Source organism: Salmo salar, chromosome ssa09 (genome assembly GCF_905237065.1).
Source record: "Salmo salar chromosome ssa09, Ssal_v3.1, whole genome shotgun sequence".
Classification (NCBI taxonomy): Eukaryota; Metazoa; Chordata; class Actinopteri; order Salmoniformes; family Salmonidae; genus Salmo; species Salmo salar.
This window is the reverse complement of record NC_059450.1, coordinates 144,564,127-144,578,834: the sequence shown is the minus strand read 5'-3', so window position 1 is coordinate 144,578,834 and position 14,708 is coordinate 144,564,127. Positions and strand designations below refer to the sequence as shown.

At 43.9% G+C, this 14,708-nt stretch overlaps 1 protein-coding gene across 1 annotated transcript in view; it reads right to left on the bottom strand.

The window, feature by feature from the left end:
- Window positions 1-14,708, bottom strand: part of LOC106613194 (roundabout homolog 1) — a 333,867-nt gene that overhangs the window by 36,136 nt on the left and 283,023 nt on the right. Inside the window, exons 19-20 of the mRNA XM_014215221.2 lie at window positions 11,948-11,974; window positions 2,985-3,027 (exon numbers count right to left, since the gene is read on the bottom strand). Coding sequence (XP_014070696.2) covers window positions 2,985-3,027; window positions 11,948-11,974 — 70 coding nt within the window. The remainder of the gene's footprint in view (window positions 1-2,984; window positions 3,028-11,947; window positions 11,975-14,708) is intronic.

Genomic DNA, 14,708 nt, shown 5'->3' with positions numbered 1-14,708 from the left:
AGTGCATTGTTCATCTGGGCACATGGTCAATCCGACGTCTGCATTGGTGATGCAGCATTTACGGGGATATGGCCTCAGCAGAAGTCAGGGCATTCATACTTCACACGCTTCGCAGAGCAGTGCAGTGCTGTTGTCAAGGAAGTGAGTTTGTGTTTATACAGGATGTAACGCCACCACCTACAGTCAACCTATCTTTTCAATGCGGAGCTATACAGAGCCCTCCACATTGTTATACAACTTTGGAGGAGCATGGCAACACGGTACAGAGCTGGAGTTGGCCTCTGCATGCCTCTGGAGGCTCCACAATTGTGTCACACCCTCCATATGGAGCCTTCGACCATATTTTCAGATCAAGCATAGATTAGTCTAGGCCTCCACAATGGATTAGTTCACTGAGATGGGCGCAAATACATATACACTACCGGTCAAAAGGGTTTTTCTTTATTTTTACTATTTTCTATATTGTAGAATAATAGTGAAGACATCAAAACTATGAAACAACACATATGGAATCATGTAGTAACCAAAAAAGTGTTAAACGAATCAAAATCTATTTTATATTTGAGATTCTTCAAATAGCCACCCTTTGCCTTGATGACAGCTTTGCACACTCTTAGCATTCTCTTGACCAGCTTCATGAGGTAGTCACCTGGAATGCATTTCAAATAACATGTGTTCCTTCATTTTCAAATTCCTGCAGAAAAACACTACTAAAAGACACCAATAATAATAAGAGACTTGCTTGGGCCAAGAAACACAAACAATGGCCATCAGACCGGTGGAAATCTGTTCTTTGGTCTGGAGTCCAAATTGGAGATTTTTGGTTCCAACCGCTGTGTCTTTGTGAGACCCGGTGAGGGTGAACGGATGATCTCCGCATGTGTATTTCCCACCATAAAGCATGGAGGAGGAGATGTTAGGGTGTGGGGGTGCTTTGCTGGTGACACTATCTGTGATTTATTTAGAATTCAAGGCACACTTAACCAGCATGGCTACCACAGCATTCTGCAGCGATACGCCGTCCCATCTGGTTTGGGCTTAGTGGGACTATCATTTTTCAACAGGACGATGACCCAACACACCTCCAGGCTGTGTAAGGGCTATTTTACCAAGAAGGAGAGTGATGGAGTGCTGCATCAGATGACCTGGCCTCCACAATCCCCCAACCTCAACCAAATTGAGATGGTTTGGGATGAGTCAGGCCTGCAGAGTGAATGAAAAGCAGCCAACAAGTGCTCAGTATATGTGGGAACTCCTTCAAGACTGTTGGAAAATACTTCCAGGTGAAGCTGGTTGAGAGAATGCCAAGATTGTGCAAAGCTGTCATAAAGACAAAGGGTGGTTACTTTGAAGAATCGCAAATATAACATATATTGTGATGTGTTTAACTCTTTTTTGCTTACTTCATGGTTCCATATGTGTTATTTCATAGTTTTAATGTCTTCACTAGCATTCTACATGTAGAATATAGTAAAAATAAAGAAAAACCTTTGAATGAGTAGGTGTTCTAGAACTTTTGACTGGTATTGTATATATATATATATGTGTTACTGCTCAACTAAAACAGTCTCGGTCGACCAACAGCCTAACGATCAAACAATCAAACAATCGACATTTTACATTTGAAGCATTTTACATTTGAAGCAGCCAGACTAAATAGCCTTATACTTCTCATCAAATGGGGTGATCTATTAGAGCCCAAACGCTATACTAGCACGAACATCACAAAAGCCTTTAACTGTTATTTCTCTCCCATCACTACCACTGGAACAATCCAACCTGTCAGACATTCGCATTGTACTGAGTTTTTTCCCCGTTTCCTATTCAGATGACTTAGTCTCCGCTTACAGTCTCCACATTCACTTTGAGTAGTGAACACATTTGTCTTGGAGAGACAAATACAATCTCAAAATGGCTCCTCAATCATCTGAGTGGTTCAGTGGAGATATGTAGAGAATGGACATTGTCTTTGAGCAGAGCTCCCATGTTCAGGCAGTAGACCTGACTCAATCACAGAGCAGGGTAATAACATGATTGTATAGATAGACACATAACGGCTATGGAACAATAGGCAACCAGAGGGGACAATACCAAAACACTGCTTTAATTCAAACAAGTCTGTAGATACACTGCTATCAACGTGGGTTGTAGATGATCGAGGAGACTATAACATCAGTGTCTGAATGTATGAGTGTCTCAGTACGCGTGACTAGTAGGTAGTCTGGAAAACAACACATAGGCTACTGGTCACTGTCACACCCTCTCCTGTATCATTCCTCCCATCTATTTACATAGGGCCCTCCATTCTAAAGAGTAGGGTGTGTGCAAACTCAACTATCGCCATCTCTGTGTATGTTAGAGATGATGCTATGGCACAGCCTTGTGGCCAGACATGGTGCTCTTCTCTGTGGGATGAGGAGGATAGGGGTTTGGGCAAATGAGACAATCATTTGTTCCTGCTGGTATCAAAGTACTTTCTGTACCTCCTTCCCGTCTCCTCTGCTCCCATCCCCTCTTCTCTTCTCCTCTCCCTCCCCCTTCTTCTCCCCTCTGAACTCCTCCCTTCTTTTCCCTCCCTCCCTCCCTCCCTCCCTCCCTCCCTCCCTCCCTCCCTCCCTCCCTCCCTCCCTCCCTCCCTCCCTCCCTCCCTCCCTCCCTCCCCTTTCCTTCCTCCTCTCCCTCTCCCTCCCCTCTCCTCTACTCCCTTCTCCTCCCTTCACTTCCCCTCTTCTCCCCTCTCCACCTCTGGCTGTGCTGTAAGCTTTATGAAGTAAAAGCCCTCCCCCTAGTGTCCTTCAGAGAAAGGTACACCTTCCCTCACATTCTACCATGTACCCACTCCTCACCAAATGTCCATCTGTCTCTTGGAATATGATACCATGATCCATATGTTATGTTCTTTTATTTGATGTTTCATATTCATACAGAAGAGACGAATATAGATGTAGACAACACCCCCTCTCATAGTAGACATGTATTCTTACCTTCCAGCAGTGCTGACAGCCTCTCCCCCTCTCTGGTACGCCACTGAGAACAGGGAGACAGACAAAGGTACAGACATGAACACCATAATCACAATCATCATCAGAGTAACAGGCTTATCAAAACACAATAACATGGACTGTGGAGTGTGTTTAGCTCTCCTGTAAGCCTGTGTTTGTATGTGTGCGGTGTGTGGTATTTTTGATAGTGTGCGTGTATGTTTACGCATGTATGCGTGTGTGTAGATCGGTGCAGACTGAGTCACTGTGTGTGTGTGTGTGTGTGTGTGTGTGTGTGTGTGTGTGTGTGTGTGTGTGTGTGTGTGTGTGTGTGTGTGGAGGCTTAGGGGGCTGCACAGTGCTTTGGTCTCCTGGCATGGTTGGCGTGTGTTTGAAGCGCAGCACGCTGGAAGTTGGACTCTTTCAAGGAGCTTTAAGCTGCCCGGTGTGAAGGAGAGATAAACTCCAACTTTAATTACAATCTCTTCTCTGAGGAAGGGGTGGGAGGGTTTTTGGGCTGGCTGGCTGGCTGAGTACAGTAGTACAGTACTTTGGGTTTCTATCACTGGGACCTCAGGACATACATGGCTCACTAAGATTAATTTGTGAGTTTATACTCCCATCAAAAAATGACCGACATAGTTTTTTTTAAACTCTGAATTTCTTTGGTCATGGTTTTGCAAAGACTCATAACTTCATGGGTGAGGAAATACAACGCTTTTATACTGACAGAATACTTTGCAATGTTAGGCATGCAGTTCTGGTCGAACCTTTTCTCTCGTTCCTCAGATCAGGGGAGGAAAGCTGATGATAACCAATGCCAGAAAAAGCGACGCTGGGAAGTATGTGTGTGTCGGGACCAATATGGTGGGAGAGAGGGAGAGTGAGATTGCTGAGCTCACTGTGCTCGGTAAGTAACCTCTCTCTCTCTCTCTCTCTCTCTCTCTCTCTCTCTCTCTCTCTCTCTCTCTCTCTCTCTCTCTCTCTCTCTCTCTCTCTCTCTCTCTCTCTCTCTCTCTCTCGCAGTGCATACTGGGAGTTTTTTGAAGTTTGAGTGTTTGGTGTGGAGAGCTTTGTCCTACATTTTTTCTGGATTCTGTCTTGGTCTTTTCTTAAAATATTTATTTTCTACGGTGGAGGGTTAATGCACTATTTTTTAAAGCGGTATCCACAGGTTTTTTTCAAAGTTAGGGTGGAAGAAGACAGAGTTAGTTTCCTGGGGTTTGGAAGGTGTGGTGTGCGCGATGGGTTTTCAGCCTAGCGCGGAGGAGAGGCTGTCGTTTCCGCATGGATTCAGGTGTGTTCCTGAGAATGGAGTTAAGGTGGAGGAGGTTCTGCTCGTGAACAGGTAGGAGCTGAATGTTTACATTCTGCTTCCAGAATGAACAAAGCTGTCGTTGTGTTCATGAAAGACATTTGGTTGGTAGGATAATTGCTAGTGGAATATTTGAAAGGGTTGTGTTGGTGCCAATTTCGCCTCTTTCTACCCCTTCAACCAGGGTGGTAGTTGCAAATTTGCCTCTGTTTATTACGGATGATCAAATCAGGAAAGAGCTGAGTCATTTTAGTAAGTTTGCTAGCGGTTTTCGTATACTGTTGGCAGGTTTTCAGGCAGATGCCGTTAAGCACGTTGTTTCATTCCGGAGGCAAGTGTTCATGTTTCTGAGTAACAATGAGCAACAGCTAAATGTGCATTTTAAAGTCAGGCATGGGGAGGGGGCTCTACGCAGGGGTTGCCAGCACAGATAGTCTACAGTGCATTGAGTGTGGGGATTTGGAGCATAAGAGCTTTGCGTGCCCACATAAAGGTCGTAGACAAGGTGAGGGTGCAAGCGCCAGTGGGGGAAATCGAGGTCAACGTGCAAGGGGCAGTGAGACACAGACAGCAGAGGCTGGGCCTAGTCATGCCAGAGATGGTGGGGTTGCTGAGGCTGGGCCTAGTCATGCTATGGATGGTGGTGTAGATGAGGCTGGGTCTAGTCAGGTTATGCTAGTGGATGAGGAGAGTATAGTGGGGAAGTGTAAGAGACTGGGGGGAGGACGAGGGTGTCAAGCGGAAAGGAAAAAGCGGGAGAAGAAAGAAGGTGGGAGGGGAGAGGCTGGTGTGGTCAAAGACACCAAGGAACCTTTGCCTGGTGCTCAGGGGGAGGCCCTGACCAGAGAGGAAGGGCAGGTGGTCAGGATGGGAGATGGAGATGAGGAGGAGGAAAGTGAGTCTGAGGAAGAGGATGATGAGGCCTTTTCTTCAGAGTCCTCTTCAATGGGTCCCGGAGCTGATAGCCAGTCGAGCAGAGGGGTCAAAGTACACGTTGAGGGAACTGACAAAGTTCCTGAATGAGACCAAGGGGAAAAACATGATATGAAAAATGAGGGGCATGGTGTCCTCTCACCCAGGAAACGGTTTAGGTTGAAGAAGTGGGTCACAACAGTGCGTAAAGGTCGACCTTCAGACGCTGTTTAGATGTATAGTTTCTTTCTGGCATTGTAGCTTTTTGAGCTTTGCTATTGGTCTCTTTCTTTGCTGGCTTTTCTCCCACTTCTTATGGAGGCTCTTCGGGTAGGCTCGCTCAATATAAATGTCGCCAGAGATGCGGGAAAGAGTAGTGTGCTGGGTGAATATGTAAAACAAAAAGAAGTACAGGTGTTGTTTCTGCAGGAGACACATAGTGATGTGGTGAATGAAGTCGATTTGGGGCTCTGGTGGAAAGGGGCAAGTGTGTTGAGCCATGGGACAAATTCTAGTGCAGGGGTGGCAGTCCTTTTTGTACCGGGTCTGTCTGTAAAACTGTGCTCCTCAAAGGAGGTGTGTAGGGGTAGGCTGCTTGTAGTAAAAGCAGAAATTAACAACATGGGTTTTGTCTTTATAAATGTGTATGCGCCTAATACAGGGAGAGAAAGAGGGGTTCTATTTGGGAGTCTTAGACAGGAACTCTCACAGGTAAGGCCTGAGGAGACGCTGGTGGTCGGAGGGGACTGGAACTGTACAATGGATTTTTACAAAAGACAGAAATGGGGAAGAGCCTCATTCAGTGTCAGTGGGAGTGTCAAGGGACATCATTAATCAGTTCAACCTAGTGGATGTTTGGATAACTAAACATCCCAACACAAGACAGTATACATTTTTACATGTCCAGGAATCAGAGTAATAGGCTGTTGGTCGGTACCATTCTCTCGGTGGGGTTTTCGGATCATCACATAACCGTGGCTTGGCGATCTATTTCACCGGGGCCTCGGCAGGCATCCTATTTGAAGTTTAATGCAACGCTCTTACAAGATGCCACTTTGTGCTCAGGTTTCTAGACTTTTTGGGAAAGGTGGGGGCAGCGAAGAGAGGAGTATGAGTCTGAGTGGGATGTGGGGAAAGTACAAATTTGGCTATTCTGTCAACAGTATACAGCTCTCTCATCCTCAGAGGCTAGGAGAGTATTGGGGGAACTCGAGCGTAGTATCAGTGAGGTGGAGGTAGAGCTGGTGGGGCAAGGCAATGTAGGCCTCCAGGCTAATTTAGCTGAATTACGTAGGGACCTGGGCAGTTTTTTCCAGGTTAAAGCAAAGGGAGCACTTGTAAGTGCTAGGTTCTCCATGCTCAAGGAGATGGATGCTCCCAGCTCTTCCTTCTTTGGTTTGGAAAGACAGAGCGGTGAAGCCAACTTGTTCTTAATCAGGGACATGTTGGACTTGAGAGGTTCTAATGTGAACTTTGGACTAGTCTCTTTAGATCAAGAGAAGGCTTTTGATAGAGTGGACCATGAGTATCTGTTTAACATCTTTGGGATAGGGGGCGGTATTTTGAAGTCCGGATGAAAATGTAATCGCTATTTCTGACTTTTGTGAGTCCTCCTTGGCTGGAAAATGTCTGTATGGTGTTTTGTGGCTAGGCGCTGTCCTAACATAATCGCATGGTGTTCTTTCGCCGTAAAGCCTTTTTGAAATCTGACACAGCGGCTGGATTAACAAGACGTTTTTCTTTATTTCTATGTATAACACTTGTATCTTTCGTCAATGTTTATGATGAGTATTTCTGTAATTTGATTTGGCCCTCTGCAATTCCACCGGATGTTATTTGAGACAATGCATTACTGAACATAACGTGCCAATTTAAACTGAGGTTTTTGGACATAAAAAGGGACTTTATTGAACAAAAGAAACATTTATTGTGTAACATGGAGTCCTGGAAGTGCCACCAGATGAAGATCATCAAAGGTTAGTGATTAATTTAATCGCTATTTCTGACTTTTGTGAGTCCTCTCCTTGGCTGGAAAATGTCTGTATGGTTTCTTGTGGCTAGGCACTCTCCTAACATAATCGCATGGTGTGCTTTCGCCGTAAAGCCTTTTTGAAATCGGACACTGTGGTTGGATTAACAAGAAGTTTATTTTTAAAATGGTGGACAATACTTGTATGTTTGAGAAATTTTAATTATGGGATTTCTGTTGTTTGAATTTGGCGCCCTGCAATTTCACTGGCTGTTGTCGAGGTGGGACGCTAGCGTCCCAATGATACCAGAGAGGTTCATTAGAATTTGGCGCTCTGCAAATTTCACCGGAAATTGTTGAAATGGGACGGTAGTGTCCCACTAATCCACAAGAAGTTAATGTGATGTCTGGTTTTGGGTTTGGGGAAAGGTTTTTGACTTTGCATCATGTATGGTCAAGTTGGGAGGGGGGCTCAGTAGGCCAGTCTGGGTGAGACGGGGCATTAGACAAGGATGCTCTCTATCGGGGCAGTTATATACACTAGCCATTGAGCAGTTTTTTGGGCCTGCTACGCAGGAGACTGCAGGGAGTGTGCTGGACAGGTATGGGTGTGGTGACAGGCATAGCAGTGTCAGCGTATGCAGATGACGTTTCTGTAATGGTCAGGGATGGTCAAGATATGCAGGCACTAGAGACTAGTCTGGTGTACGAGGGAGCTTTGTCAGCTAAGGTAAACTGGGGCAAGAGCAAAGCTCTGTTATGTGGGGCATGGGGGGATAGGGCCCCTCCTCTGCTGCCAGGGGGTTTGCAGTGGGGTTGTAAAGGGCTTAACATGTTGGGGGTGTACCTAGGCTCGGAGAGGTGGGTCAGGAAGAACTGGTAGGGGCTGTCACAGGCAGTGGTGTCAAAACTGGTCAGGTGGAGGTGGCTCCTGTCCCAAGTGTCATATAGAAGGAGGGTGCTGATAATCAACAACCTGGTGGCATCTTCCCTGTGGCATAAACTGGCTGTCCTCCACCCCCCCAGCGGGTTTACAAAGGCTGGGTGACCTGCGACTGCTGGGAGAGGAGGGGTGGAAAACCCCGGAAGTCCTGGCACAACAAACAGGAATAACGTCTCTTAGGCTGCTGGAGAGATCCTGGAGGAGGTCCAGGAGGCACTGTCTGAGCCGGTAAGGGGGGTGTTTGAGCAGCCAAAGAGGGAGGGGCCACCAATGTTTCCGCCACTGCAGGTGACGGCAGAGACTGGGTACTGGCAAGGGAGTCTGGAGGATTTGTTAGATTTTAACACTCCAAGCCTGGGGGAGTTTGAAGGGGTGGGAGGTAAAGCCCTCTACAACCTCTGCATTAACCTGTTAGGGCTAGGGGGCAGTATTGACACGGCTGGATAAAAAACATACCCGATTTAATCTGGTTACCACTCCTACCCAGTAACTAGAATATGCATATACTTATTACATATGGATAGAAAACACCCTAAATTTTCTAAAACTGTTTGAATGGTGTCTGTGAGTATAACAGAACTCAAATGGCAGGTCAAAACCTGAGAGATTCCTTTACAGGAAGTGGCCTGTCTGACCATTTCTTGAACTTCTTTTCCATCTCTATCATTTACTAAGGATCTCTGCTCTAACGTGACACTTCCCACGTCGTCCATAGGCGCTCAGAGCCCGGGAAAAACAGAATGTCGTCATTCCAGCCCCAGGCTGAAACACATTATCGCCTTTCTCAAGTGGCCGATCAAGGGACACTGGGCTTATGCGCGTGACCCCGACCGCCCCCGCCTTTGGGATTTTTTCCTCTGTTTGCCGAAAAGGAGATTCCCTGTCGGAATACTATCGCTTTTCTCACGAGAAAAATGTCGTAAAAATTGATTTTAAACAGCGGTTGACATGCTTCGAAGTACGGTAATGGAATATTTAGAATTTTATTGTCACGAATTGCGCCATGCGCGCGACACTTCTTTACTATTTCGGATAGTGTCTGGAACGCACGAACAAAACGCCGCTATTCGGATATAACGATGGATTATTTTGGACCAAACCAACATTTGTTATTGAAGTAGCAGTCCTGGGTGTGCATTCTGACGAAGACAACAAAAGGTAATCAAACTTTTATAATAGTAAATATGATTATGGTGAGTGCTAAACTTGCCGGGTGTCTAAATAGCGAGCCCGTGATGCCTGGGCTATGTACTTAGAATATTCCATAATGTGCTTTCTCCAAAAAGCTATTTTAAAATCGGACATATCGAGTGCATAGAGGAGGTCTGTATCTATAATTCTTAAAATAATTGTTATGCTTTTTGTGAACGTTTATCGTGAGTAATTTAGTAAAATGTTAGCGAATTCCCCGGAAGTTTGCGGGGGGTATGCTAGTTCTGAACGTCACATGCTAATGTAAAAAGCTGGTTTTTGATATAAATATGAACTTGATTGAACAAAACATGCATGTATTGTATAACATAATGTCCTAGGGTTGTCATCTGATGAAGATCATCAAAGGTGAGTGCTGCATTTAGCTGTCTTCTGGGTTTTGGTGACATTATATGCTGGCTTGAAAAATGGGTGTCTGATTATTTCTGGCTTGGTACTCTGCTGACATAATCTAATGTTTTGCTTTCGTTGTAAAGCCTTTTTGAAATCGGACAGTGTGGTTAGATTAACGAGAGTCTTGTCTTTAAATGGCTGTAAAATAGTCATATGTTTGAGAAATTGAAGTAATAGGATTTTTAAGGTTTTGAAAATCGCGCCACAGGCTGGCAGTGGCTGTTACGTAGGTGGGACGCAAGCGTCCCACCTAGCCCATAGAGGTTAAAGTGAGGAACATTAGGAGACTAACAGGAGTGAAGGCACATCAGTGGCAGGGTGTATGTGGGGCGGAGAGTATGGTGGGTTTGAGATAGAGGGGGCTCTACAAACTCCCAGTACCGAAGAGGTCAGGGGACCTCCAGTGGAGGGTTCTACATGGAGCCAGGCCACTAACAGCTGGTTGGCACGGGTTGAACCGGGAGTCGGGCAGGGGTGTCCTTTCTGTGTAATGAAAGAAACTGTGATTCATGTGTTTTCTGTGTGCGCCAGGTTAATGGGTTTTACTGTTGGGATGTTTATAATGGGGTACAGGTATTCAAATAAGGAAAAGGCCAAATGTGTTTTGTTGAGTATTCTGTTTGCTCAGGCAAAGTTGGCTATTTGGCTAACAAGGAGGAACAGGGTCAAAGGTGGGGGGATAACAGACCCTTTACTAGTGTTTAATGGGATGGTCTCTGCGTGTCTTAGGGAAGAATTCTCTAAAATGATAAAAAGTGTGGAGATGTTTCAGGACATATGGTGTGTTGGGGGGCTGTCTCTATAGCTGGGGAAGACATTTTGGAAATATGTTTGTAGAAGTGGTGAGGTTTTTTGGTTATTGTGATGTGTGGTGTGTTTTTGTATCGTGTGGTACAGGGAAAGGTGAGTATGGTACATGTATGCAGTACAGGATATATTTCGGTGTTTTATTTTGGGGGGGGGGGTGAGGTTTTAATGAAATTAGAATGTTTCATAAAAGAAAGACAAAAAGTCAAGTCTCTCACTCTCTCGCTCTCCCCCTCTCCTGTTGAGAGAGAGAGAAAGTCTACATTTGGCATCTGTATATAGGACATTCAGCGCATTCAGGAATTCCACAACTAAAACCATGTAGTGCCTCTCAAATCAGCATCTAGTGGAAAATTAGCACTGACAACATCCTGCCTTTACATTCAGCGTCATGGCAGCTTCTAGGATTGTAAACTTCAACAAGCAGAAACTCTAACCTCAAGCATTAAGGAACTGGCCCAAAACTAACCAGCTGACTGAATAGGTTTCACCTGAAAGAGTTCCAGCAGTTCAGAACAGAGGACTGAAACACTCAAACTATTAGATGTAATCCTAGGGCCCAAAGATGACGAGGAGGAGAAAAACAACTCGCACAGTTTAGATACAGCCTCTGCTCTGCACAGATGGGATTAGTCACCATAACCACAAGCCTCACATAACTCCCCCTCTCTCTCTCTCTTCTTCTCTCTCTCACTCTCTTTTGCTCTCTCTCTGATTTACAAGAATGAGCACAGGTGTTGTGACACAAGTGCCAACTACACACGCATCTCGGCAGGAGAGGGGGGGAGAGAGAGAGCGAGAGAGAGAATAGTGAAAGAGAGAGATAAACACACAGAAAGAGCGAGAGAAAGAGAGCGTGAGAGAGAAGCGACAGATAGACAGAAAGAGAGAGACAGATAAACACACAGAAAGAGAGAGAGAGAGAGTGCTCTGTTCGTGTCAGTCCAGTTCACATCTACCCTCAGTCGCTCCTTTCTCCCTGTCCACAGCTCTGTCTAATCAGTCCATGTGACTGGAGATGTGTCATCATCCTAAATGCCATCAGAGGCAAAGAGGCAGGCAGCAACAGCCCTTTGATCAAGTCCCCGCCAGTTTTAACAGTTTGTTAGTAGCATGGATGGCACGGCTCGCTCCTCTTTAAGTGCTTACCTCTGAACGCACTGCCTGCACCAGTTGGTAAAACATCTCTGTTATAGTTCCTTAGACCTCACACCACACTGCTCCCTTTCTTGTGGCTTAGTGTTTTTAACTAAGGAGTGAGTCTTCCGACTGACTGAGCAGAATGACTGCTAGAGCTGTTCAGGCCATCACTGTGTGACTCAGGGAGTGCAGTCTTGCATTGAAAGGCGGACTGTTATGAGATTTTATAGAGAAAGTGCTATGAAATTAAGTCAAGAGTTATCAGGAGTGCTTACCTGTAGGAGTGAAGGTAAAGGATGGCACTGTAGGTTGAAGCAGAGGCACAAGAAAGAGGAAAGAGAGAGAAAAACCCAATTAATATAACATAAAATAGCAACATGTATATTCCTCTTGAATCCAATGAGATACACACAACAGGGTTTTCTTCATTGTGCTTTGTAACATCAAAACTAACGCAAAGGAGACAAACCTTAACTTTGCTGGAGTATTGAAACCCATCATCCTGAGATGTTTGAAACATTACATGGTGTGTTGTAACACTACTTGTGCAACACCTTGCCAGGGACTGAGAGCACTACTGGAAAAGGTTGAAAACACTATTTTGATGATTCAAGTCATGTTTAGTGCAGAATTAGTTACCTTCTCTTTCGGTGTTATTTCCTCTCTCTAAAGCTTCTAACACCACTACGATGTTTCAAATCCTGACTAGTACAGAATTAGATCTGAGTATTTTAATGTATTTATGTATGATAACTTTATTTATGTATGATAACTTTTTTCAGTAACTTTCTTCAAACTACAAATCTACCATTCCAGTGTTTTTCTTTCTATACTTTATTTACTTTGCCACCATGGCATTTTTTTGCCTTTACCTCCCTTATCTCACATCATTTGCTCACATTGTATATAGTCTTATTTATTTTTATTTTTTTCTACTGCATCATTGACTGTATGTTTGTTTTACTCCATGTGTAACTCTGTGTTTTTTTTATGTTGTCGAACTGCTTTGCTTTATCTTGGCCAGGTCGCAATTGTAAATGAGAACAGGTTCTCAACTTGCCTACCTGGTTAAATAAAGGTGAAGAAAAAATAAAATAAAATAAAAATAAAAAATGATCATTGGCCAGTTTAACCCATTTTGGCAGGCATTGTTGAGCATGGTGCTCAATCCATCAGCAGTAACAGGCAGCACATATTAAACATGAAACATTTGAGGGAATGGGTTGTCTCATCATTGAACGTCATTTTGCCTGATGGTTTTGATGTCCGTTCATCATGATCCATTACATCTCATATCACAACAAGCTGCTTAATACTCATATAGAAGTGTACCTTTCGTTCTTCAAACAAGATAGGAGGAGATTGCAAGGAGATTAAAACCCGACTTCAAATTAGTTAAATCACTCAATTTTCTCTATCGTTGTTTATCCTCATAAACTGTATTAGGTTGGATTATTATTATTATTATTTATATATTTTAAACATTTCATTCATTTTTATTAAGTACGTGTTAGTTGTTGTTTTTGTTGTTGTCAATTTCAATTCACCCCAGAATAATTGAATATCCCTTTGACCATGGTGAAGTTATTAATTCAACTTTTGATGGTGTATCAACACACCAGTCACTACAAAGTTAACTCAGTTGCCAGAGAGGAAGGAAACCGCTCAGGGATTTCACCATGAGTCCAATGGGGACTTTAAAACAATTACAGATTTGAATGGTTGTGATAGGAGAAAAATGAGGATGGGTCAACAACATTTTAGTTACTCTGACAAGGTAAAAATCTGTCTTTCCGCCCCTGAGCAAGGCAGTTAACCCACTGTTCCCAACCTTGGGTTAAATGCGGAAGACACATTTCAGTTGAATGCATTCAGTTGTACAACTGACTAGGTATCCCCCTTTCCCTTTCCACAATACTAAGCTGATTGACAGAGTGAAAAGAAGGAAGCCTATACAGAAAAATATTCCAAAACAGGCATCCTGTTAGCAACAAGGCACTATAGTAATACAGCAAAAAAATTGGCAAAACAATTATCTTTTTGTCCTGAATACAAAGTGTTATGTTTGGGGCAAATCCAACACAACATATTACTGAGTATCACTCTCCACATATTTTCAAGCATAGTGGTGGCTGCATCATGTTATGGGTATGCTTTTAATCATGGAAGACTGGGGAGTTGTTCAGGATAAAAATAAATGGATTGGAGCTAAGCACAGGAAAAATCCTAGAGGAAATTCTGGTTCAGTCTGCTTTCCACCAGACACTGGGAGATGAATTCACCTTTCAGCAGGACAATAACCTAAAACACAAGGCCAAATCTACACTGGAGTTGCTTACCAAGAAGACAGTGAATGTTCCTGAGTGGGACGAGTTACAGTTTGACAGAGCTTGAATAATTGTGCAAATATTGCACAATCCAGGTGTGGAAAGTTCTTAGAAACGTACCCAGAAAGACTCACAGCTGTAACCACTGCCAAAGGCGCTTCTACAAAGTACTTACTCAGGGGTGTGATACTTACTTTGTAATTAGATATTTCTGCATTTTTATTTTCAACAAATTTGCTAAAATGTCTATATTTTCACTTTGTCGTTGTGGGGTTTTGTGTGTAGATGGGTGAGAAATGTTTTATCAATTTTGAATTCAGTCTGTAATACAACAACATGTGGAATATGTATGAAGGGGTATGAATACTTTCTGAAGGCACAGTAGCTATCACTGATGTACAGCTGTCCTCACCTCTTCATCTCCTTTTATTTATGTAAACACAACCTTTCAAATGTCCCTTTAATGCCACAATTATTTCCTCTTGTTTGGATTCCTGCTCTTTCCCCTTGAAGCTCAGAGCAGCCAAATAGATTGGTCCATTTGGAATGTTTTATCTGTTTGCGTTTCAGCTTTGAAGAGGAGAGAGATTGACACTTGGCATGCGAGGTGCTCGTGAGAAATATTAACATGATTGAAATCAATCAAATAACCACAGTGACAAGAGACCATCACAGACAGCTTATTCACTGGCTGGATGAGACATCTTGG